The 23,928-nt window shown below is 37.6% G+C and overlaps 1 protein-coding gene across 2 annotated transcripts; it reads right to left on the minus strand.

The window, feature by feature from the left end:
• PEX1 (peroxisomal biogenesis factor 1) lies at positions 1-23,753 on the minus strand. Of its 2 annotated transcripts, none has more exons than XM_030943775.1 (24): positions 23,595-23,753; positions 21,871-22,014; positions 19,901-19,984; positions 19,543-19,657; positions 18,681-19,453; positions 17,197-17,316; positions 16,353-16,476; positions 15,986-16,095; positions 14,693-14,793; positions 13,958-14,090; positions 13,204-13,300; positions 11,944-12,114; positions 10,538-10,692; positions 9,074-9,263; positions 8,704-8,870; positions 7,787-7,921; positions 7,138-7,202; positions 6,177-6,319; positions 5,996-6,099; positions 4,827-5,003; positions 3,069-3,299; positions 1,418-1,615; positions 947-1,077; positions 1-284 (listed from the first exon to the last, which is right to left on the minus strand). In XM_030943775.1, the coding sequence occupies exons 1-24, from the start codon at positions 23,712-23,714 to the stop codon at positions 200-202; spliced, it is 3,873 nt and encodes a 1,290-aa protein (XP_030799635.1). In that variant the 5' UTR covers positions 23,715-23,753; the 3' UTR covers positions 1-199. The 2 variants fall into 2 exon arrangements, with proteins under 2 accessions (XP_030799635.1, XP_030799634.1); XM_030943774.1 differs by having other exon boundaries at positions 8,704-8,873.
• Between the last annotated feature and the right edge of the window lie 175 nt (positions 23,754-23,928).

Raw genomic sequence — 23,928 nt, forward strand, 5'->3', positions numbered from 1 at the left:
TCTCAAAAAATTTAATATCAATCTAAAGGAGGACAATTTTCTTCAAAATAAAATGTGACATAATTTTACAGCATATTAGTTTAAAAGAAACTTATCTTCAACTGCTGCATTAATAAATCTATATGAATATAAATAATCTGATTTAATCACATCTGTCATTTCCAGTTACAGTTTAGCAATTACAAGCAAATACAAGTTACTAAGCTAGAGTCATTTTTTGGCCTGGTCTAAATGTTGCGCCAATCTGTACTTTCCTCTTCTTGGGATTCTGAAAATTATCATACCTGGAAACAAAAAAAAGACATTAGCAAATTCTTATGAAATGTGGTTTTTGTGTCTGCCTCTTCAGATGCGTATTAATGCACCACAGAACTCCGGATATTTAAGTAAATGAAAAGTACCTGTCTCCTCAGACCTGGGGACCTGGAGAGTTATCACCCACACACCTAACTCAGAGAACTCTCTGCCCTGCTTCCTTTGGTTTTTTTCCCAGTTTTTTGTCTCCAAGTCCAAGGAGACACATTCTCCTTTTCAGTACGTTTATACTTCTACAGATTATTGCCTTTCCCAAACACAGCAGCTACAAAGATCACTACAGAGGGCCAAACTCCAGCCATTTGAAAATACAAGGAGCTACTACTAAGTGGAAGCAGGAAAGACCTAGAACCTAAAGAGCCTCTTTGCACTGTCATAGCTCTTAACATAATATCAGGGGGTCCTGGTCTGCTATTTCTAGGTCCTACATGAATAAGACAATTCACTGGTAAAATAGTTTCCCTTTCCCACTATGTATCTTAATATCTCTTAAAAAACTGCTGTCAAAAGCTATCAACTATCTGCTGCCAGTCCTCACATTTATTTAAAACTATTGCATTTCTGATGTATAAGGGATGTGGTAAGACCACATCTCCATTGAATTCAAAATTCACAAAAAACCAGTACTTACAGTTCAGTAAAATGCTTCCAGTCATCCTGACTGATGGATGGTCTCATTCCCTGCAGAGCAGTCATCAGATGAGACTGGGTAATAGTTACAGTGGTCTTGGGAAGCACTGACTGATTTAGGGTGCTGTCCTCCTTGAAAAGAGCCATGAACAGACAATGAAAAATTTCTACAGAAACACAGTGCCATCAATATCATTAACTATGGAACCTCCCCATTACATGTACAGACAAATGCATTAAAAAAACAGTCACAACTTTCCCCCCTCCATATTAATAAATAACAGAAATAACTGTTGAATTACATGAATGCTAACATTTGGCTTATTTTCCTCAAATTAAGTATCACTTATCTTCGCTACTTTCATTACACAGTATTTAATATTGTTGCAGAAATTATTTACTGAAATACCAAGAAGTGGAAAAACAACAGAGAAGTGTTAAGACTAAACAATAATTTTAAAAAGTGCCATACTCCATTCTTGCTTCTGTAATTGGCCTTGCTACCATTGATTTCTGTCCTCAGGTGCTCTGCTTGCTGCTCCTGGTTCTCCAGGGAGCCTTCTTGAGAGGCTGTTCTAAGCATTGCAGGTTGTGAGGATGCAACATCTCTCTGAGTGATGCTGGTGAAGTCGTAAGTCATGGAGCTTGGACCAGACAAACACAAAGAGCTCTAAATTGATCACAAGAGGAAATACATTAACTCATTATGGACCCAAAGGAGCAACTCCATTATTAGGATTTAGCCTACAATTCAATATAAGCTTGCCTCCACTGGCAAAAAGACTCCTTTCTCTTTAAAATGTATTCCATATGTAATTTTTTGAACAGAAAGATTTAAGTTAATATGCCAAAATGTTTGGGCAAAAGGCCAAATTTGAAAATGAAGTGTTTCATGTCTGGAAAATATGTAACTATTTTTGTAATGGCCCATCTGAAAAAGAATAAAAGTCTGGTAAGTCCATTGCTTTAATTACTAAGGAAAATCAGTGGTTCTGAAATCTGGACGAGTTTATGTAGTTAGCTTTGGAATTTAAATATTCATCACCTCCAAATTCCCTGTGCACTTGATAAGTAAGCCCCTTTCCAATTCAGTAACTTCAAGAGATCAAAGTCCTTGTAGAATCCTTGCTGAAGAATTTTCACAGTCAGAGGAAAACTAAGTCATTAAAGTTACATTAATCAAACACTATCACCCATAATGCAAGATAAAATATACCAAAGCACCTTAGCAGTCAGTAGTTCTCTAATGTCAAAGTTATTTTTGGCTTTAAGAATCAATGCAAGATAGTTTTGAAAACAAGAGTCTAAGAACTTTGATTACTACTTGTAGTAACAGTTCTACAACAGATTGAAATTAATTTTGAAAATGAGTTTCCTACAGATCACACACAAACTCTGAAATCGTGTGCTCACTGTAAGGAGCTCAGAGGCAGCATACACTGTTTTGCTGACTTGCCAGCCAAGAGATGAGCTGATCACTGTGCAGGTGCTGGGCAGCCAACCTGCACATCCCTACCTGCAAACTGGCCAGAGAACTGCTGCTTTATGTGCAACATCAGGAATTCTGCTTGAAGACAATGATAGAAGTTAAGGTTTAGTTCTGTTCTTTTTCACAATTCCATGGTCTGACTATTCTATTAATGCACTTTTATTGGGAACTGAAGAAGGTTCATTGATTCTTGAGACTGTGACTTAATTCTTGAAAGCTGGGTTGTCACTCTTTAGTAATAAAACTAAGTTAAAGAAAAACCAACAAACAAACCAACTACCAAAAAGTCGAGAACTTATTTTAGTGTCTGGAAAAACTTCGGAAGGGAACAAGCCATTTGACCAGAGAGTAAAATCTAATATGAATGGAATTTACTTAATTGTAGGGTATTAATCAGTATTTTTTGATTTTGACTTTAAACTCCTGCAAGGTTGCAGAGAAGTCCATATTGTATTTTCTCAGATCATGTCCTTCCATCCCCTTCCTCACTGTGAACTACTAAATATAATCTGAAGACAGTCTAAAGGTCAAAGCAGACATAATTGTATTTATAAACTGAACCAGGCAAATGGTATGGTTTTTTCTGCTTCTCAATTAATAATATTTAGAAAATTCAAAACATTGAGTAATTTACCAGTTCTGAAGGAGTGCCATTCCCCAGCTCTGATTCATAAGAGCTTCCAAAATAAAGACGATACATGTTAGACCTTGGATCTTCAGGAAGCAAGTCAGACATATCTAAAGAAATAAGAGAGTGCTCTATCCCTGCTTCTCCATCTGTTGCTGAATCATCTGAGCCACTGCTGTGGTTTAGAAAAACCATGGAAGAGAGACTGAAGTCACTATCAGAACTAGATGCAAAATCCTGTAATAAAAACCAGAACATTACAAGAGTTAACTCATAACAAACTACAATCAGAAATACATGAAAAGATTTGATATACAGTGCAAATGAGAGCATCAATTACACATTTTACTCTAGTAGTAATCTGTCTTTCTCTAGGAGTATATTTCTAAATGTTTTCCTGAGAAAATCTATTACCTTTAAGAACTTTCTGTCTTCATGCTAGAAATATAGTTTTAGGAGGTAATTTTAAGGTTTTATTGTTTCCACTGCCTCACACTCTCAGTAATAGCATTGGGAAACTTCATGTATGAGTTGTAGAACTGCACCACTTCTGTCTCTACTTTACCCACCAAGCAAATTAGTATCTTGTGTAAAATGCTCTAGGAGGCTGAAGTGAGTCTACTTTTATAGTGCCTAACTGCTGTACTTGTTTTTAGTCTATAGCCAACACACTTTAAATGCTGATGTGGAAATCAGAATTCCTGCTTTAAATTGGTGCCTGCAAACTTCTCTGATGGTCTCTATCAGTCAAAAATTCTCTACCAAGCAAATGGGTATTATTTGTAAATTATACATGTACCACTGAAGTTTTAATATTTTCCTCCTGCACATCAATGGACTGCCTTGTGCTTTCTCTGGGATGTGTGCACATCACTCTGGACACCACTGCTTGAGATAACAATCTCTTCCTGTGATGGATAACCATGAGGTATCAACTACTTACTGATGTTACACGTGAAGGGAGCGTTAGGGAAGACGTGCTGGAGACCACTCTTAATACTAAGAGTCATATCCTCAGAGCCCAATTCCTTGGTAACAACTAGGGCAAAAAGAATTCAAGGGTCTCCTTCATTTTGCACCCCTGACCCAACCCTTCCTTTTGGCCACAGAGTGGTGGAGGCTATGCCTGCTCCTTTCCAGCTAGAACCAGAGGACAGGCATTAAAAATGTGAACGCAGGTGGCTGAACAGAGGCTAAAAGAGGAAGGATCTGCCAGTGAGGGGTACAAACCAAGGGTGGAATCCTGTACTTTGGGAGTTCAAGTACTAGCTGGCACCTGGAAGATGAGGCAGAGTTGGCCATTTCAGGTATTGCCATCTTCTTGTCACTTCTCTCCTGACCTCAGTCAAATCCAATCTGCTGGCACAACTCCCCAAAACCCACCAATTTCTCATTTCCTCCATCATCTAAAATGTGCCATCTCAAAACTGAATTTGCTATCTGCTCCTAAGAAATTCAATGTGGGATCCCTCCTGTCAATCTGTTAGTTGTTCCTCACAACAGTGATGAACACATTTGGGCTTACATATATCTACTTAACAATAAATACCTATCATTAAATGAGAACAACCTCGTGTTTAAGAAGTATTTAAACTAATTCATTACATTATTCTTGTATTTTTCTGCAAACATTTTAAAATGTTAATCCTCTGTATAAAAATACAAGAAAATATAATTTTGCTAAAAATCCCCGTTGACACAATTAATTCTTTCAAACATATCAACAAAAACAGGAGAGACTTCTTTTATATTAGTTTTATTTACCTGTGTTAAACCTAAATTTAAATTAGTATGGATTGCCTCTAATTGGGCATTGTACAATAAAGCTTTTAGGTCAGCCCCGGTGAACTGCTCTGTTTTTGCTGCCACATCCTGAAAGTCCACATCATTTGCCAAAGACAGGGAATGACTGAGAGCTTTTAAGATTTCATAGCGCGAATTCTGGAAAAAAGGAAAAAAAAAGTCAGTAAAGTAACCTGTTATTTTCCTTGTTCTGACTGCTAGATGGTGCTTTGGCCCTGTCACCAGCCACTTCCTCTCTGAGGGAGGAAGGATCTTTTCTCAATAAGATACTGCCCTAATGCTAGAAAGATACTACCTTAACCAAATGTAGTATACAGAGAATATATTTCTCTAATATATCGAGTCAATATCTGGGTTTTTATATATAAAATACATAAAAATATATTTTATATATGAAATACATAAAAATATGAAGGTGAGCTCAGCTCCTCATATGTCCTTTTGTAAAGAAAAGCATGATAAAAGTGAAATGCTTCTGTTTATCTGAATGATCCTACTCTAAACCAGAACTTTAAAATAGAAAAAAAAAAAAGGGAAAAAAAAAAAAAAAAGAAAGAAAAAGAAAAAAAAGAAAAAAAAGAAAAAAAAGAAAAAAAAGAAGGTGGGACAGGATGATCATACGTGTTTCAGAATGAAATGATGTGGTGGTATTTATTAAATGTATTAACTAGTCTGAAAATAAGTAGTACTAATGTTTTCTCATAAAGTGGGGAATCACGGACACACATTGTACAACCTCTGAGGACTATCTATGGTTTAAGCAAATGGCAAATCCACTGGATTGATACTTCAAAGTAAGGTGGAGAACATTATACACACTACACTGCATCTAGTTTCTTTCTGTAAATTACTTCCCTATTTTTATTTTTTTTTTAATCAGCTAGATCCACAGGATATGACTGGATCCAGAAGACTGTGGTAAACAGCCTTTTCTTTCCCTAGTTTTAAGTGAACACACTGACATTAAAATCAGTGAATTTATCCTGTTGTATAACTGGAGCTGGGAAATCAAGTTCACTTTTTCCAAGTTTGAAATGCTACTACATATAAAGAAAAGGAGAATAAAACCCATTAGTCCCATTAGTCTGGTTTTTTCCTTGCCTCTCACATGAAATTATTTGTTTCCTCACCTGATCAGGAGGTGGACAGTACAGGCACTTATCCAGTCGACCTGGCCTTAACAAAGCAGGGTCAATCAAATCCGGGCGACTGGTAGCAGCTAGCACATAAACTCCTTAGGAAAATGCAAAAAAATGCCATTAACATCTGCTTAACTTCTGCATAAAAAGGAGCACACAGGTGAATTGGTACCTTGCAGGCCTTCCACACCATCTAACTGAGTCAACAGCTGGTTAACCACTCGGTCGGTGACTCCTGTGTTGTCGTGGCCTCGGCGAGGAGCAATAGAATCAAACTCATCAAAGAAAACAATACAAGGCTTAGCTGCCTGAGCTCTAAAAGGGAAAAAAATGAGCAATACTTATTTTTCTGTTTAAGTTTCATTCACAGGTAGAATTGCTTAGAAATAGTGAAGGTAATTGCTTTTTGCTTCAGAGAACAGTTGTAGTTAATGACAGAATAGAAAATCTGCTTTCTGTAAAATTTAGGAGGTTCTGAAAACTGGGCTGGAATAGAATCACTGCTCATTTTTATGACATACTTAGCACTCACTTTATCATTTCTAAGTGCTCAACTGTCATATTAATATACATGAAAGCTCTAAAATTCAATCACTGCAGATGAGTTCTTGGCTTACAGACAGCTAAAAAAAAGACTGCTACATGATAAGTTGAGAAGCAGAGGCTATGTAGGATATGTTGGCAATAGGGAGCACTGAGGGCCAGTAAGAGCACATCTGTAAAAAAGAACTACTGGCATTGAGGACTTCAATACCAAGTTTAATATGACCCCAGGTATTGAGTGTGCATTACTACATGGAGTAGTCAACTGGAGTACTGTCTTCTGGAAACATCTGAAAGGAATTCAGGATGGATTTTCCAAGATATTTCTATGATGTGAACCAATGCACTGTAGCTGGAGAGAACTGGGAGTTCAGCTTCAAAAGCACATTCCCCACTGGAGCCAAAATGGGCAGTTCTTTAACAATGATGGCCAGGTTGAACCAGCCAAGATACATCCATCTAGTTCAGCACAACTGATTATTTCAGATGCTTTTGTGATCTGATGCCATATCTCTCCTCAGACAACAAAATTATTTATTTGTGCTTCAACACAGTGCAACTTATTGATCATAAATCTTTACAAAACAAACCTGTTAAATATATCTCGAACTGCTTGTTCACTTGCTCCAATGTATTTGCTAAGCAGCTCTGGTCCCTAAAAAGATATAATCAGAAAACAATACTCAGGACATATTTCTTAGTTTTAATGTGTAATTCAACATCAGCATATACTTTGTGTACTAGACTCAATTTTCTTGCAACCAAGACGGTGTCATCTCTGAACAGAAGAGCCAAGGGGTCTAGATAAGCCAGAAGAATTTTTCAACCATTTCATTTCAACTTATTTAAAAGTAATAATTTCCATTGTTGTACCATAACAGGACATGTGTTACATTATCTCAAGGCAAAGGTTTACACTGTATTTAAAAAATGTTTAAAACATATTGCTCAATTTCACTGTCCAGTGGAATCAAAATCTGGGATCTTTCTACAAAAAAATGAGAAACTAAGAACACCTACTTAAATTTTATAATTCTGCCTAAAGAATAAATATATGAAAAAAAAATCTCAGTAATAAAACTGTGAAGTTCCAGGAATCAGAGGAATATCCAGAGACTCACTTATATGCGAGTTTCTTATTGTGGTATTCTGCCCTCACAAGCACATAGTTTCAGGTATTATGTAAAGTGATTTCATTCAGTTAATAAAATGAACCAATTAAGTTTAAACTGTTGCTACCTTGATGCTGATGAAATTCATTCCACTCTCTCTTGCAACCACTCCTGCCAACAGTGTTTTTCCTGTTCCAGGTGCTCCGTACAGCAAAACTCCTGATCTCTGCCGTATGGGCAGGTTTGCAAATAATTCTGGATACTGGAAAAGAGTTTCAATGTGATATATTCTAAAATAAGCAAGTATTCTGTAATGTACTGTAACATCACTGACTAGTGATGATTTTTGTCTAAAGAGAATGCATCTGATTTATTATATCCCCAGTATTATCCCAACAGCTCATCTGGACTGCTTTTAGTTTACCTGGGGCTGAACTAGATTCCTAGGTGTAACAGGTACCTAAAATACAAACAAGTGGGGTTTTCTACCAAGCAAAACAGGCCAGAATAGGGATAGACTAGAGCTTTATATTCTCCATACTAGTAGTTCTAAATTCCTATTTTAATTGCTGAATGATATGATCAAATATTCAGTCATTTCTCTGAAAAGTCAATGCTCAGTGGCTCATCTCAACATTCAAGTTTTAAGCAAGGCAGAAAGGCCAAGGTAAAATAAGATGAGACTGATGGATTGGCATTCATCTGAAAGAAAATACTCTTCTAGCAAAAGCACTGTAGAAACCAGCTGGAAATGTTGTCTTTACAGAGCCTAATCACCAGCCCTGCAAGCAAGTATGGCAATACTCCAATACTGTAGAGCAACACTTGCTCTGTAGTAAAACTCAGCCATTGCCTTTTGTATTTGGAAGAGAGAAGGGGAAGGAGAAAGTGTTTTCCAGTAGCTGAAGACAGTTGAAAATTGGAAAACTACAAAATCATGCCTGTCATCTTTCTATCCAACATTTTCCAAACCTTAAAAAAATAATTCTTCCCTACTAACATTATGTGCAAAATTCAAGTAACTAATTTAAAGGAACTTAGTACCTTTGCAGGTAACAGGATCGTATCCCTGAGCATTTGCTTCACATCTTTTAATCCACCAATCCTGTCCCAGCCAAGGTCTTTAGGTTTATGAAGGTTGACATTTCTCAGAGCTAATGGAGTAAAATCTTTTAGAGCTGTTTGAAAATCCACAGTTGACAGGTTCAAATCTGCTTTAAAAAAACAAAGAAAAAAAATCCTGAAAAAACCCCAAACAAACAGGCTGCCAGTAACAAACTCCTTACACTATGTAACAATTAAAGAAACTTTAAACATAAAATAAAAAAACTTGGGGGTTTCTTTCTGTATTATTCCACCAGTTCTGGATAACAGAAGTTAGACTATGAATTAAGGGATTTTGTTGTCAACATACCACCATTATCTGATGCATTCTGGTTAGAAGCACATGTATGAATGGCACGATCCACCAGCATAGTAAAATCTCTAGCAACAAAACCTTCTGTTTCCTTTGCAATACACTGGAGGTCAAGATCAGAGAAGTCCTTTGGATCAGAATTCAATTTCTTCTTTATTATGGAATACAGCACTTCATATCTTTGCTTCTGAAAAACAGAATTGTGCAGCAAATGTGTATTGAGTTTACCATATGGTGTTTTTATATGGAGTTTTTATATGGAGGTTTTTATTGAGTTTTTATATGGAGTTCAGGAATTCAAAGGGTAAAACAGGTATGACTTACTAAAATTTCCTTAACTATTTGCACAACACCAACCCTTTAAATAACCAAACCCAAGAAATATAAACAAATTCTAGTGCTTCGGGTGCACTTCAATAAATTCACCCATTTTATAACTTTAAATATTCACCTCACCAGAGCTACTTTAAATTCAACATTAATAATGAAACATCCCTCTCTCCCCAGATTCTACTGTTTTACATCCTTTTTTTCTGTTTCACAGGAAAAAGAACACACTTATTTTTGTCACCATGAGCAAAGAATATGTTTGAGATGCAATATATTGTGCTAGATAAAAAAACTTCAAATAATAGGGTATCTTTTGAGATCTTGACTCATCCTTAATTTCAGTATTAGTATTAAAAACAATTAAAAGCAGACTTGTAGGAAGTGGGAGAAAGTTAAACTGCATCTCACACAGCATCCCCTCCTGAGTGGCTTTTAACAGCTGGCCTGTGACTGAAGACACACAGACAGGAACAACTCATGCTAAATACAAATGAGTCATTAGGGGATGAGGGTTTCAAAGCATCTGCTTTCTCCTGCATGAAAGTTAATACTATTCATTCTTCTCTTTATCCTTTTTTTTTTTCAAATTGGACTATGTTCAAAAGTAGAGGAATAATATTAATATGGAAACAAACCTAAAATTGTCCCATAAAATTAACATTTAGTTTTAATAACATTTTTTAAATGCATGTGCTAGGGACATACTTATTTCACTGAGCTGTGGAAAAACATACATTTAATTTCATTTCTCTAACTTGATGACTTACATGTTCTACAAAGCTGCTCCTTCAGCATCCCCTTGGAGGTAACAAGGAGACATGCATATCTCACCGGTGTTAGACAACCTGACTTGCTTCATGTTGAACTGAAATGTCCTTTGAATACACTCTTCTCTTACCACTGAAGAGTGGGGCCAACTGTGAGTTTTCACTGGATTACTCTTATTTTTTTTAACTTTAAAATGACAGCTATAAGTTCGGAGGTACTTACGTATCACAAAAGAATTTCTAAGATTTCTAGATTTTTTTCTCATCTTCAAGTGTAACCTACTATCTTTGCAGCTGTTCCAGCATCATATTTGTTGCTGCTGGGAAGGCAAACAACATTTTAAGTATTTTTATTTGAATTTACCTGATCTGGAGATCGGATACATTTGAAGCACTGAAATATATGAGTTCCTTGTGCTGAAACCAGGGAAGGATGAAGGGAATGTTCAGACTGACTCGTGGCAATTAATGCAATCAAACTTCCCATGGAAATAACTTCTTTCATCAGATCTTTCAAAACTAAACACAAAAGATATTGCTCCATGAATTGCAAAAGAACAAAAATAACCCTAACCCAGAGAGCAGCACTAGTGCACACAAAATATAACAGCTTTGTAACATGTTATTTTTATTCCCATGTTTACAGTTGTTTTAAACAACAACAAAAAAAAGATGTAGTGATTCTCTCTAGGACAGCACATTCCATTAAGAAAATGCCATCAGAAGTGCTTTTTAAAAGCTGATTTTGTAACATCACCGATGGCATCTACTTTTGTATGCTATTACTCCTTCCATGCAAATAAAAAAGTTTAGGGAAAAAACCCAGATCTTAAGCCTAGAAAATAAGCACTCCAGGAGAAAGGTATTACATAAAAGTAAAAAAAAAATTAAGGATGCAAGGTAGATTGTCAAGAAAAAATCTTTACAACTCTAAAGCTCTGTTGTATGCATTATACCTTTAAGTAAAAGTAATAAGAAAACCAAACAATTCTCTATGTAACTTAGCACATTTTTAGGAAGAAACTATAGTAAGATTTTCTTAATTTCAGAAGTATTTCAGTAAAAATTATTCTAACTCCCTCAAACTGAGCTAAGAAATGGAAGGCTACGGCTTTATTAATCTTGGTTATTTACATTTCATTTGCAACTTAGCATTGCCTAGACTTTCAGGAATAAAAGGGAACCATATACAGGATGTCAAACTACGACCGATCATCTTGTTTTTAACATTTGTCATTTGTTACATTGTAAAACAGAAGTTCTACAATGTATACTAAGTAGGATGATAAAGAAGATGGTACTCATCTAAAATGAGCTGGTTCTCAACATCAGTAAGTATCAAATTGATGTATCACTGTAATTAAAAATAATAATTATGGAAAACAAAAAATCAATTTATCAGAAATGATCAGTTAAAGGTTTAGCTGCAGTTTGTACTCAATTGCAATGAATTTGGCTGTGTAAGTAATTAAAAAAAGAACAGAGAAGCCTCAAGCACTGGCAGTGGTACTGACAACAGGCATTACTAGCAGCAGTGGTGGATGCACATTGGCAAGGACTGCTCCAAGATCCAGAGTGCATTATTTTGATTCAGCTAGGGATCAACAAATGCCTACATACCATAATCTGTGAGTCTCTGCCTGAATATCACATGGTCCAGAGGCAATAATGACACAGACAGAATTGTTCAGGTACGACTGTACAACTCAAGTGATAAGAAATTCTAAGTTGCATTATATTTCTATCTAGACAAAGGTAGAACAGTATTACCATAAGCAAGTCTATTGCTCTGAACAGTTTCAGGGCTGTTCTCATGCTCTGGTGTAGAAGGCACTCCGACAATGTGATCAAGATCATCCATCAGAAGAATGGATGGTTGTCTCCATGCTGCCTCTAAAAAAGCTTCTTCCACATGTTTCCTTATGTTTACTAATCTTTTTCCTAAAACAAAATACTATTAGAATGACACAAGATATCAGGAAAAAGATCAGAGTGACTACATCTTGCTCACAATGTTTTATTTTGTCTATTCTGACTTCACATCTATAAATCCAGATACCAAGATGAAACCAGAATCAACAATCACTAAAGAAGAGAGTCCACATCTTAAATCAAAAAAGTACTAGAAGGTTCCACATGTTCTAAAATGAGATTAATCATCTTTTACTAGCCACTATAGAAGCCTACAAATCTAATTTCCAGACAGTTAAAACCAGAGAAATATCAGCAGCATTCTAAAATAGCTACTAAAGAATCCTGCAATTGGAATAATTTTCCAGAGCAAAGGACCTAGCTCATGATCAATCTTTCCCCTTTTCTCTGGTGCAAGGAGCTCCAGCTTAAGTAGTGATTTTAGTAAAAAGAATATAGTGAGGAAATACAAGGGCTCTGTAAGAAAACAGTTGAGTATTTTCTGCCCTTGTAGCAGCAAGACTATTCAGAAAAGCCAGTGAAATGCAAGAGCACAAAAATGCCTCCTTTGTGCTCTTCCATCTTCGCGTAAAATAATTATTTTGAACTCACAAAGCCTAAGGAGTCATCTCATCATCTCTAATGAAGAGTGTTAGATGCCTAATGCCAAATACACTAGGTTAGTAAATATGCCACCATAAATCAGGTTTCAGTTGGTCATTTGATCCTTCTTTGGTGCCTGCGTTATCCTCTCACTGAGTACGGGTATCCTTTAACACTTGTGGTTTGTTAACAAAACATTTGTTCCAGCTAGCACAGCTGAAAAAACACAGTTCAATTTTTGCAACTTCTTCCTATTTCGTAACAATTAGAAATTAGCATGGCAAGCATGGTTTGAATCGCTGGTGGTATGTGGGACAGAAACTGATGGAAATGTGAAATTAACTTACAGTAGCTGTATTTTCATCAGACTGTTGAAGATAGCAATTGTGGGGCATCAAACATCCTTGTGAAAACAGCAAAAATGCTAAAAAAATTATTCAGACCAAATATAGTAACTTTATAACTGTGCCTCTATTGTACAGCAAACATTTGAGATTAAAATAAACTTTGTCATACCTTTTAAAGCTTTACAATCAATTACTTCTACATGAGCATCCAGTCTTGTGAAAGCTTCTTTGCAGATGGCCTTTGCTAATGTTGACTTTCCACTTCCCTACAAAAATAAATGTGAGCTAAAGTAAATTGACAGAGGCAATGTGTTTCTATGTTTTTGTCACAGTATCCACTAGTCAACAAGCTGGGGAAGCTGTATACACACTGGGTTTATTCCTCAGTCAAAGCACATATGTATTCTGTCTCTGTATCACTTGGTAGGGACTAAAGCCCCAAAGTGAAACAAAGAAATTCAGAGTGGATACATCCAGTACAGTGTTCTGATTCCATTGAGTTCAGTGTTAAGACATCTGCTAGGCTCAGGGGCATATGGTATTAAATGGATCACTATAACAGGCAACAGCAAAATAACAGTATCAACTCCACTACCATTTTATGTTAGAATACAAGAGAAAATATATACTAATTTTTCTTCATATAATTCAAAGACAAGAGGTGCTTATCATAATATAAACACAAAGTAGATTAATCCCCTACTGAAACTGCATTGGTAGCAATCTTCAAAATGTGTGTGTGTATGAGATAATGTTTTAGTAAATTATCTCTGTTCAGTTAACTGCTCTTATTTTCAGCTTGCTCTTTATTCTTCAGAACAAAGTATCTTCAGTGCACAATATCAAAGAAAACTAATGTCAACCAGTTTGCAACCATGGAAAACAACGTGCAAGGGTTTGCAGGTGAAAGCAGAAGTGAGTACCTTTCCTCCTGTGAGAAGCACCCCTCCACTTCGCAGTCCCACAGCATTAGCAGCCAGCTTTTGAGATAAAGGGCGCCCCAGAAGACTGTGGCTTATGTGTTCAAATAAAGATGCTCCTAATTTGTCCACTCCTCTGTAGGGGAAAGGAAACATTAAATGGCCTGGGGTAGCACCAGAGCACACTCTGTAGGCAGAAAAGCTTGCACTATGGGGGAGTTAGAATGCTGTCAGACTATTCTCAGTTGCCTTTCCCAGCACTGACAGCATGCTATCACAACACTCCAAGCCTCTCATGTCTCCTCTGCCCCATCCCTTCACATTTGCTACACAGTACTGCTGTTTTCCCTTGTAATTATGACCACAGCACTCTGCATTTCTCTCCTCAGCTGATGATTGCAACAAAACTTTTAGGAACTACAGTTCTTTGAGATCCTTACTATTAAATGTAGCTGAACAAAACAGGTAGAAGTTAATGGAGGGCATGCATTGGCAGACTGCAACTTAAAAATTTTGTATATTTGAACATCCCAGCTAAAACCACCCCACTGTCCCTTGCTGCTATGTAGAAGTCTTTTCATACTACTTAGAACAGCGAAAACTGACACAAGCCAAAAGATGTACAGTTTTGCTTAGATCTGGCATAGTTTCCAAGAAGTCTGCTTTTCCACCAATGCTATTTTTTCCTAATTCTCATTCCCATTCCCTCCCATGTTTTTTCCTACAAAAATGTCTCACCCTAAATCGCTTAGTTTGTGGTATGGAAGGTTCTTGTCTCTATCAGGCATGGGTGTCTGCTTGTCATCATCAGCTTTTCTACTTAGAGGATGTAAAAGAACCTACAACAAAGGAGAGTTAGGACTTTAGATGAAATATAACTACAGAAGAAGGCTATGGAGTGACCAGACATTTCTGGACTTGTGCAAAGAAAACACTGCATGTATCCTTTGCTGTGCTTGAAAGGTGCATTGTTGAAATGGAAGGATACAACTACTTTCAAAACACAATCTAGTGTTGACAGTAATTTAATAATGTAAGATTAATTTTGGGCCAAGTGCTGTTTATAACAGGCTGTCTCTTCCCCTACCTGCAGCTCTTCCCCTGTCCTCCTGGCAGGACAGCTCATGAGGCAGAATAGTGAAACTGATCAGGAATCTGAATGGGTGAAAAGTAACTTGACAAAACACCTGGCATGAATTTTTCCATCTTGTTCACTGGGGAGCTAGCATGGAAAGCTGGGTGGGCAAACAGGGGTTGCAGAGGTTCACAGGTAAGAACAGGCAAGTAGGAGATGTTGACACAGCTATTAAGAAATGCATTTTGCTCTTTCATCTTAGTTTCAGTCATGTGAACAAATTCTAGAAGCCTTCTTATAGTTCAGTACCAGTAAAACAAAGCTCATTTTATTTTATTTTATAGCAATTCTAAATTTTGCAGGTAAGTTCTATTCTAAACAGCCAAAAACACCTTTAATTCTCCACTAAAACTCACTGTATGTTTAAAAATTAAGAAAACATGATCCCACTCCTATAACCATAACCCTGAAGTAATGGGCAGTGGACCAACTGGAATTACTAATGGAAGCAGTAATTCTCATATTAAATAGAAACATTTATTCTCCTGAGAAATGAAATATGGAAGAAACAGAAGGCAAGCTATACCACAGAAAAGGCAGGGTGAATGTGGTAGGTGAGTTACCAAGGGAGAGAACAACTACGTATGAGGATGGTACATATATAAATAAGTGTAAGGATATTCAAATTTGGACAGTACTGACTCTCCTCTCTTCTAACTGATTTTTCTCAGAGTTTGATGTGCAAACTCTATGACACTCAGTGACAAGCATGGCATGCCTGGAATTTCAGCAGGCCCTCAAGCTACAAAATGACATAGAGAATGCAGATATAACTTTATGAAAAGACTGACATTATTTACTTTAAAGGGGACACTGAAACATATACAAAATGCAATCAATTTTAAACAAGTATAACAATTTAAATTACTTGATACCTGATACTATGTGATATTTACTTGTATATTTGTCTTTTGCAGCAAACTGGGACTCAGTATAAAAATATACTCAGACTTATTTTCTTCAACGTGCACGGGATGTGCTGCACTAAGGACAAACTCCTCTATTCCTGTAAAAACACAATGAACAACTATTAAAACTCCAAATAAATTCATTTTTTGTTCATCACAAGATAAGACAGATTTAAATATTGCTACAATATAATCCAAAAGGAAAGACTAAAAAAGATTAATCATTATTAAGGGTTAACTCAAGCTTACACTTTCAGTGTGAAGAGGTATCAGTTATGTTAAAAGGTGTATGCAGAAATTAATTGGCATACTGGCTAAGTAAATTCCACAGTAGACAGGACAGTATTATCCTTGCCTTCTTTAACAGACAGATGTACACAGTCTGTGCTTGTCATTATCCATGGGTGATCATCAGTAGTGGAATCCTGCAGCCAAGAACTGAATGCACATTTAACATCATCTTCGTGTATATCTTTATGCTAAATAGGAAAAAGGAAGAAGGTAAATAAAACAAAACCAGGTCTTTGTAAGTAAAATTGTTTTCTTCCAATGCATGAAGCATTTGTTTCTCTTATGGCAGCAGAGAGATGGAAGAAGAAGTAAGAGTTTTATTCATTTAGAAAACAGTATTTTGCCAACAAACACCATTTCTATCAACTGCTCTTGGGAAAACATCTGTGCAGCCCCTGCTACGGCCACAGCTGAGTATTAGACCACCTCTAAAGATTCTTCCTTCAGAACACTGATATGAGGGTGACAAAGAACTTCTATTTTTGTTTTACTTATCTGCCTTCCCAGGTCCAAGGGCACTGCTCAGACCCTAGGTTTGAAGATATGCACTGATAATGACCTGAGACTTATCTCAGGTGCTCACTACACCCCTCTCTTTCTCGTATACCCTTTCTCTATAAAAAGAACCCTGTTTACAGTACATTAATCAAAATACAAATACTAGATAAGCTCTGTTCAAGTAGATCATAGCAATCTATTAACCTAAATGTACATAGTCAAAAGAAAAAACAAAAAATTATACCCCCAAAAAATCCTTTGGAATTATTTCTATAAAGAACATCATCTAACAAATTAAAACAAATAAACACAATGCCCTCCTTCCCACCCCCCCACCCCCAGTTTGACCAAAGCAACATGATCAGTTTCCCAATATACGAACAAGTATGTGACCAGTAATACCAACTCACTAAGTTCTGTTTGGGTTGCAGTGTAAGAGATACAGGAATTTTAGGAATAGATTCAACTGACTTAATTCGGACTGTTGAATGTATTGCAATATGTAGTTTTTTCCTCAGATCATCTGCCATCTGAAAAATTTAAAATAGAAGCAAAAAAAAGCATTAGAAAGTAAGCTAGTTATAACAATGCATATATAATACTACATCAACTTCTTCACTAATGGAACCTCAAGAGAATTAAGAAGGAATTTATAACATTGACAGTGATATCCAAATCTTACTCTTACATGCACACTTCTAGTTATCTTTCATCCTATTTGTGAAAGTGCTCAGAACAGCTAACCTTCTACTAATTTAATAAACTCGAAGTTCAAAAAAGAAGTAGAAGAAATTCTTAGAACATTGTGAGAATGCTCTTAGTATAGGAGAAAAACAACAATTTAGTTTCATTTGCTGATTAAAATTATTTCACGCGGGTAGGTAAATATACATAGACCATTACAGAGACCAAAACTAAGCACCCCTGCACCAGAGAGAGAAAACGCAGCCTCCCTAAATCATACTAGTCAGTTTGCCCTTTTAAGGAAACTCCTTTTCAATCTGTTATTTTAAAACTTACACCAATTTGAAAACATGTCATAAATATTTGTTAACTGTGAGAGACTTTATGATAGCTGGCATTTGGATAATCGTTATGTCTGTCAAAAGATTTCATGGGAAAGACCACTGCAGGCTCTTGTTCTCATTCTTAACACAGCAATGAGTGAATGGTGAGAATTGTATTATGTCAAAATAGTCAAATGGTGATTTGGAGCACATTTTGTTTGTCTTTGTTGATCCCACATGTGCTTCCAGGAAAGAAAGAACAGGCAGTAGTTCTATCAGAACAAGCTGAAACATCAGTATCGCCATACCCAGACTGGTGCCACCTGGCAAAACGGCATACGAAAACTAGAACAGTCTAAATTATACAAGCTGGTTATTGGATATTAATCTTCAAGACATATTTTAAAGACTGTATAAAAGGATTCACAAACATTATGCAGCACTAGGATACATCACCCCATTACTTTACCCTTTGATGACCCCTAGGTCAACACACATTTCAAAGAGTTAACTGATGAAGAGCCACATAATAAATTCACATACTGAATGTATGTAAATAGGTACTTTCACTTTCTCGTTAATACAATGGCTACCTGCAGGTTGTGAAGAAAGCATATATTCCCTTCAGAAATGCTGAAGCATTTTCCTCATTTGGTGTAAAAATGCTAAGTGTGCAGAAACCCAGAGTACACTGTACATCTTGAAGCATGATGGAAAGTAATGTAGTCCAGAATGAGTACAAAGCACAGCTCTAGCAAACAGTACTTCGTTCTAGTAAACTCAAGAGATTAACACAAAGTCTACAGCCCAAAACCACATTTTAAGTAGCCAGTTCACGACTATCCAATAGAAAATATTATTAAATAATATAGTATGCTCAAACTGACCCAAACTCTTCCAACATGCAGGGCTCCCCCATCATGGCCATACTCTATGACACTCTTTAGGTCTTCAAATCCATTCCAAACAATTTGAACAACAGATCCCTCACTGGATGCTTCACCGCTAATAGAATTAGAAGGGTTTTTGTCTTGTGTACTAGTCAAATGATTTTGCTTTTCAAGTGGCAAATTTTGTTTTGCTTCTTGATGACGCTGTCTTGGGGAAAGCAGCTCGTTAATTTTCCCATAAGATACTACAGGATTTGGATCCAAATCAACATATTCTAAATTCCATGGAAAAACATGAACAGCGTTGTGTTTCAGAAATTCATGAGTGGTGGATACATTCTGTACGCTGGGAGGCTGGGACTGACATACTCTAAAAATGGAATCCATGTGAATTAAGTTCAGTCGCTTGTCTTTGAAGATGCTCATTTCATCATTATCACACGAAGTCTTCTGTTTCTGCTCAGATGTATTAGAGAAAATGTTCCCTATGAAATTCCATATATTTGGGAGAACATTTGAGCCAAATGTCGTGTTTGCATCAGTCTTACTCTGTTCAAGGGCTCCAGGCTTTAAGTAAGGTTGTTTGGCAAAAGGATCCTTTAATGTTTCTTCTTGTTCCATGTTATTTTTCACAAAATTTTTGAGCAAGATGTCACTTTCTGTGGCAGGTGTGCTGGTGATATTCTCCTCAGGTCCGTGTGTTTTGGGACATACCAGAAGCTCCGTGCATGGCTCTAATCTCCCATATGGGGCTGCTGGCACAAGTGTACCTAAGTACGAGCAAAAGATGCCAATGAATGCATCTACCCCTGCAAAGCAGCTTCCTGGAGGTGCCCCGAGAGCCTTGAGCGCTGCTTACCAATTCTGATGTAAACATGAGTGTGCTGCTCAACCCAGACCGGAAAGATGGCTCCTGGAAACACCACTCGAATCTGGTCCAGAAGGTGTCTTTCAAGGGAGGAAGCATGCAGTTCCTGGGGAAATGTGACACCATTATAAATTAAATAGTGCATATCTTTTTAACATTTGTTTGAAGAAAAAACCCCATACGTCTCTTTTCAATGCACCATTACAAACATAAAATACAACTAAACTCCACCACATTTAGTGTTTTTTTAGAGGCTGAAGGGAATGGGGCATTGTGCGAAAAACTGCTTGAGTCACAATCTCTGTAATCTGTAAGACAAAAACATGAACAATGGAAGGGGTTTTATTACCAAAATTTCCCAATCATCTGCTGTGAGTGGTTCCACTTCTACTTGCTGACAAGAGGACACATGGGAACAGGGTTCAAGAAACACCTGGCAAAAGTAACACCAAAATATTTAACTTATTTTTTTATATAAAAGGTCTATCTTTATTTCAACTAGAAAATTGACATCTCCTTCATTACATGTTTTCACTACTTGGAACCCACACCATCCTAATGACATAAGCAGATGAATGCTCAATGGATGGGAAATGGATCCCATTAGGCTCAGGGACAACAATAAGCAGTGAATATTAAAAGCATCCGGAGTTTATCAGCTGATAACAAACAATCCATTTTTAATACACCTTGATCACATCACAATCTTTCCATTTTTAAATCTTTATTTTTAAGTCCCCAGGATTTTAGAAAATTGAAAAATTAATTCACTTACGCATAAATTTAGAACCAGCTGTAAAATAAGGAAAAAAGTACAAGAGAAAAGCAAGCCCAGCTCCTTAATGAATGGTTTCATAGGAAGCAGCCCCATCTCCACAGAACAGTTTTAATATCATCTGAATCAGGAGGAATGGTAAAAGCTGTTGTGGCTTAGGTCTTTCAGAATGCATTAAATAGAGACTTCAAAAGTCAGTTTTTGCCAAAGTTTTCATTTGACAAAAAAAAACCCCAAAAAACCCAAACAATTTGCAAACAAGATCTTGCAATTAACTTTCAAAGAAACGTCACTATTTTTTTCCTGACATAAAACTAGATACCTGTCCTCTGAAAGAATTACGTTAGGTCACCTTTTACAAAAGTAACAATCAGTTTTGAAATCCTCTATGTCCTTAGTTTAAAGCAATAATTGAGAGGAATATCTTTTCCCCAGCCCAGCAAAAAGAATATCATACACCAAACATGTAACTCCTGAATCCAAAACAATGATGAAACTAATTAATCGTGCATTTATTCGATTGTACAGATGATTATTCCCAGCAACTCCTGGGTGAGGTTTTCTTAGGTTTCCTTTGTCAACTGTTTTCCTGTTGAAGGCTATTAGTTGCTAGAAATAAAAAGGGTAGATGCCCAGCTGCTCAACTACTAAATTGGAAATTTATGCAAACAGAAACATAATTTCTAGAGAAAATAGGTTTTAAAAGTAAACAAAGTAACATAACACACTGCTCTGAGCCACACTCTTTGATGTCTTCTATGATGTTGAACAAAATTTTGTATACAAGAGAATAGGCAAATAGCAATATACTACACAATGACACCGTGTAAAGCAGTACTTTTTTATTCTGCTTGTTTAAATGTCTATCTAGTAATACAAAAAAAATTCCCTTGATTTTGAGATTTTAGTAGTTCCGTGTTAGAAAAGTCTGGCTGCCTCTTGGGCATCTCTAACTTCCGCTCAATGAAAGAATAATTTATGAGAAGTTTAACAGAGTGTTCAGGGGTAAGAGGTGAATGTACAAAGAGTAGAGAGACAGACAGATAGAGAGATAGATAGACAGACAGACAGATATCCATAAGAGGTGAATACAATTATTCAAAGAGAAAGGGATACATGGCGAAGGGGCGAAAAAGAGATGAAAATTTAAACCCCAAGTAAGTTAAACAAGAATATGAAGAAAGTCAATAGCTACTTTAAAATTACAGGAGCTCCAAACCAAATATTCCCATTCCAAATTTTTCAATTGCTTAGAAGTGTATTTTCTTAAAATTAATGTCACTGATGATAGTTGTTACAGCCCTGCAAAGACCTACCCAGAAGCCTATCCTAACACTGTTTAGGCAAATGTTAATGGTTTAATGAGCCAATCTTTTCCTGTTCGAGACATTTCATGATAGTTAACTTTTCTCATGAGCAGAGGTAAATGAAGAACTGTCTAAATACATGAAACAAGGTCATAGCTAACTCATGTAGTATTACCTTTTCACTTACCTTCCAATATACTCTTTATTTAAATAGAAAACAAAGGTAGCATTTCAAACCTGCTCTCCATCTGTGATGCCAAGTTTCTCTGCCAAATGTCTGTTAATTTCTGCAATATTTTCACCCTGGTGACCTCGATGCCTGGTTTCCATCCAGCTCAAAAATACTGGCTGATGAGCACAGGATACTTTCACAGCTTGGCCCTATGAGTTTCAAAGAAAGAAAATAAATTTATATAAAACCAGCTAAAACAGATGACTATTAGACAACCTAAACCATATTTGATTAGAGAGATCAAAGGAATTAAAGCTATTATCTGGATTTTACACCTTGCCTGCATACTCTCACCACAGAACTGAATGCTGGTTTAAATTCTTAAACAGCTTTCTATTTTTATGGACTATCTTTAAGTAAGAAAATTATTTCTTTTTTCTTTCTTCTGCATGATGGGGTATCAAAAAATATTTTACAGAAATGTGTAACTGCATGTTTGCATTTCCCAAATGAGGAAAATAAATAAACGTGCACTTTGATTTCACAAAAATGATAATATTTACATGGTCTCCAAGAGTGCTTCCGTGACATATTTAGAATAAGTCAAAAATCACATTTACTCAGACCAAAATTATTTCATCAATCTGTTTCAGAACTGCCCATGTATTCTGATGTCAAACTGAAGAACTTTTCTAATATCTTCTGCAATTAGATTCAGCTTTTGATTCCATTTATCCCCTTTTGAACATTTTTATTCATGAGATGTATTTAAGATGCTATTCCTATCAAGTTTTCTGAGATTCTCTTTTCATTTAGCAGCTCAGGTTAAACAAAAGCAGGATGTAAAAGCAGCACAATAAACTGTGTACAGAATGACACTATAAGACTTCAAAGCAACTGCACTCCTTTCTCCTCTCTCTTGACAGCAGATCTGTAAAACACTCAGAAACTGCAGCTGAAATGAAGCTCACATTTAATACCGCATTTCTTCCAATTCCACCAACCTCCTAAACTACTCCAAAGGTGAACGAGCAGGTTTTACACGCCTATGTTGTTTTCCTGTTGTGAAATGCCCTTTTTGGCCTTGAGAACAGGAGGTTACCCTCGCGAGGGAGGCCTGCTCGGCCCAGGGATGCTGTGCCAGCTCTCCTGAGCTTTGCTCGCATCCTTCTCGGCTCATTCCTGCCCTTTTCCACCCCGTTCAGCTGGCACTCAGCTCTGCGTGCATGGCACAAGAGGCACACAGTGTCTCTGCTCCCGTTTCCACGTGTGAAATGTTATTTACAGTGTAAGGTGCACTCCCTAGAGCTGACCCCGCGTCTTCAGCAAGGCTCTGCGTGACGGGAGGGCCTTTCTATAGTGACATATTTTATTTGTGTACAGCAAAAAGGAGGATTCTGCACGGATTTGTCACCTCTTCCCCCCACCTAAATTACACATCTGCACATTATTCGCTTAATGCTAGCAAGTTACGGGGAAAACTGGTATGAAATAGGGAGTGATGATAGAGACGCAGATGCCCACAGTGCCAGACCACGTTGGGGAAGAAAAATTCCCGCGTTTTATTAGGAACTGATGACGATACGGAACCACGCAGGAGGCGAGGGAAGGAGGGGTTCCCCGATGTCTCCCTGTGAGGGGTCCCGGCTGCGGGGGGGCTGAGTCGTGAGCGAGGGGAGGAGGGCTCGGTATAGCCATGGTGACAGGATGCGGGGCTGCGCTCACGTAATCCTCCCTGCCTGCCTGAGGTGTCCCTGCGCCCGGGCCCCGAGCGGCGCCGCCCCGCTACCTGCTGTAGGCGGAGGAGAGAGGCCAGCGCGGGCGGCAGGTGCAGGAAGCAGTCGCGGGTCCCGCTCAGGACGACGGTGGCGGCGGCGGCGGCTCCACCGGGGTCGCCACAGCCCCACATGGCGGCTGTCGGCTGACCCTGCCTGCGCGCCCGCTCCGCCCGGGCACGGGCCCGCCTACCCGCGGCGGGCGCGGGGGGTAATGCTCCTGTCGCCCCTGGGCCAGTGGTACAACCCACTGCCGGCCAATGCGGGCGCGGCATTTCCCCGCTGCCCGCCTCTGATTGGCTTCTTCGCTACGGACCGCGGCTCCTCCTCCCCGCCGCGCGGAGCGAG

Source organism: Camarhynchus parvulus, chromosome 2 (genome assembly GCF_901933205.1).
Source record: "Camarhynchus parvulus chromosome 2, STF_HiC, whole genome shotgun sequence".
NCBI classification, from domain to species: Eukaryota; Metazoa; Chordata; class Aves; order Passeriformes; family Thraupidae; genus Camarhynchus; species Camarhynchus parvulus.

Coding starts and splice junctions, on each gene's coding strand:
- PEX1 (XM_030943774.1), bottom strand. CDS start 23,714: ATGTGGGGCTGTGGCGACCCCGGTGGAGCCGCCGCCGCCGCCACCGTC. Junction 17,317..18,680: donor TGCATGTTGGAAGAGTTTGG/GTCAGTTTGAGC, acceptor TAAATTTTTCAG/ATGGCAGATGATCTGAGGAA. Junction 16,477..17,196: donor TGCAACCCAAACAGAACTTA/GTGAGTTGGTAT, acceptor TTTCCTATTTAG/CATAAAGATATACACGAAGA.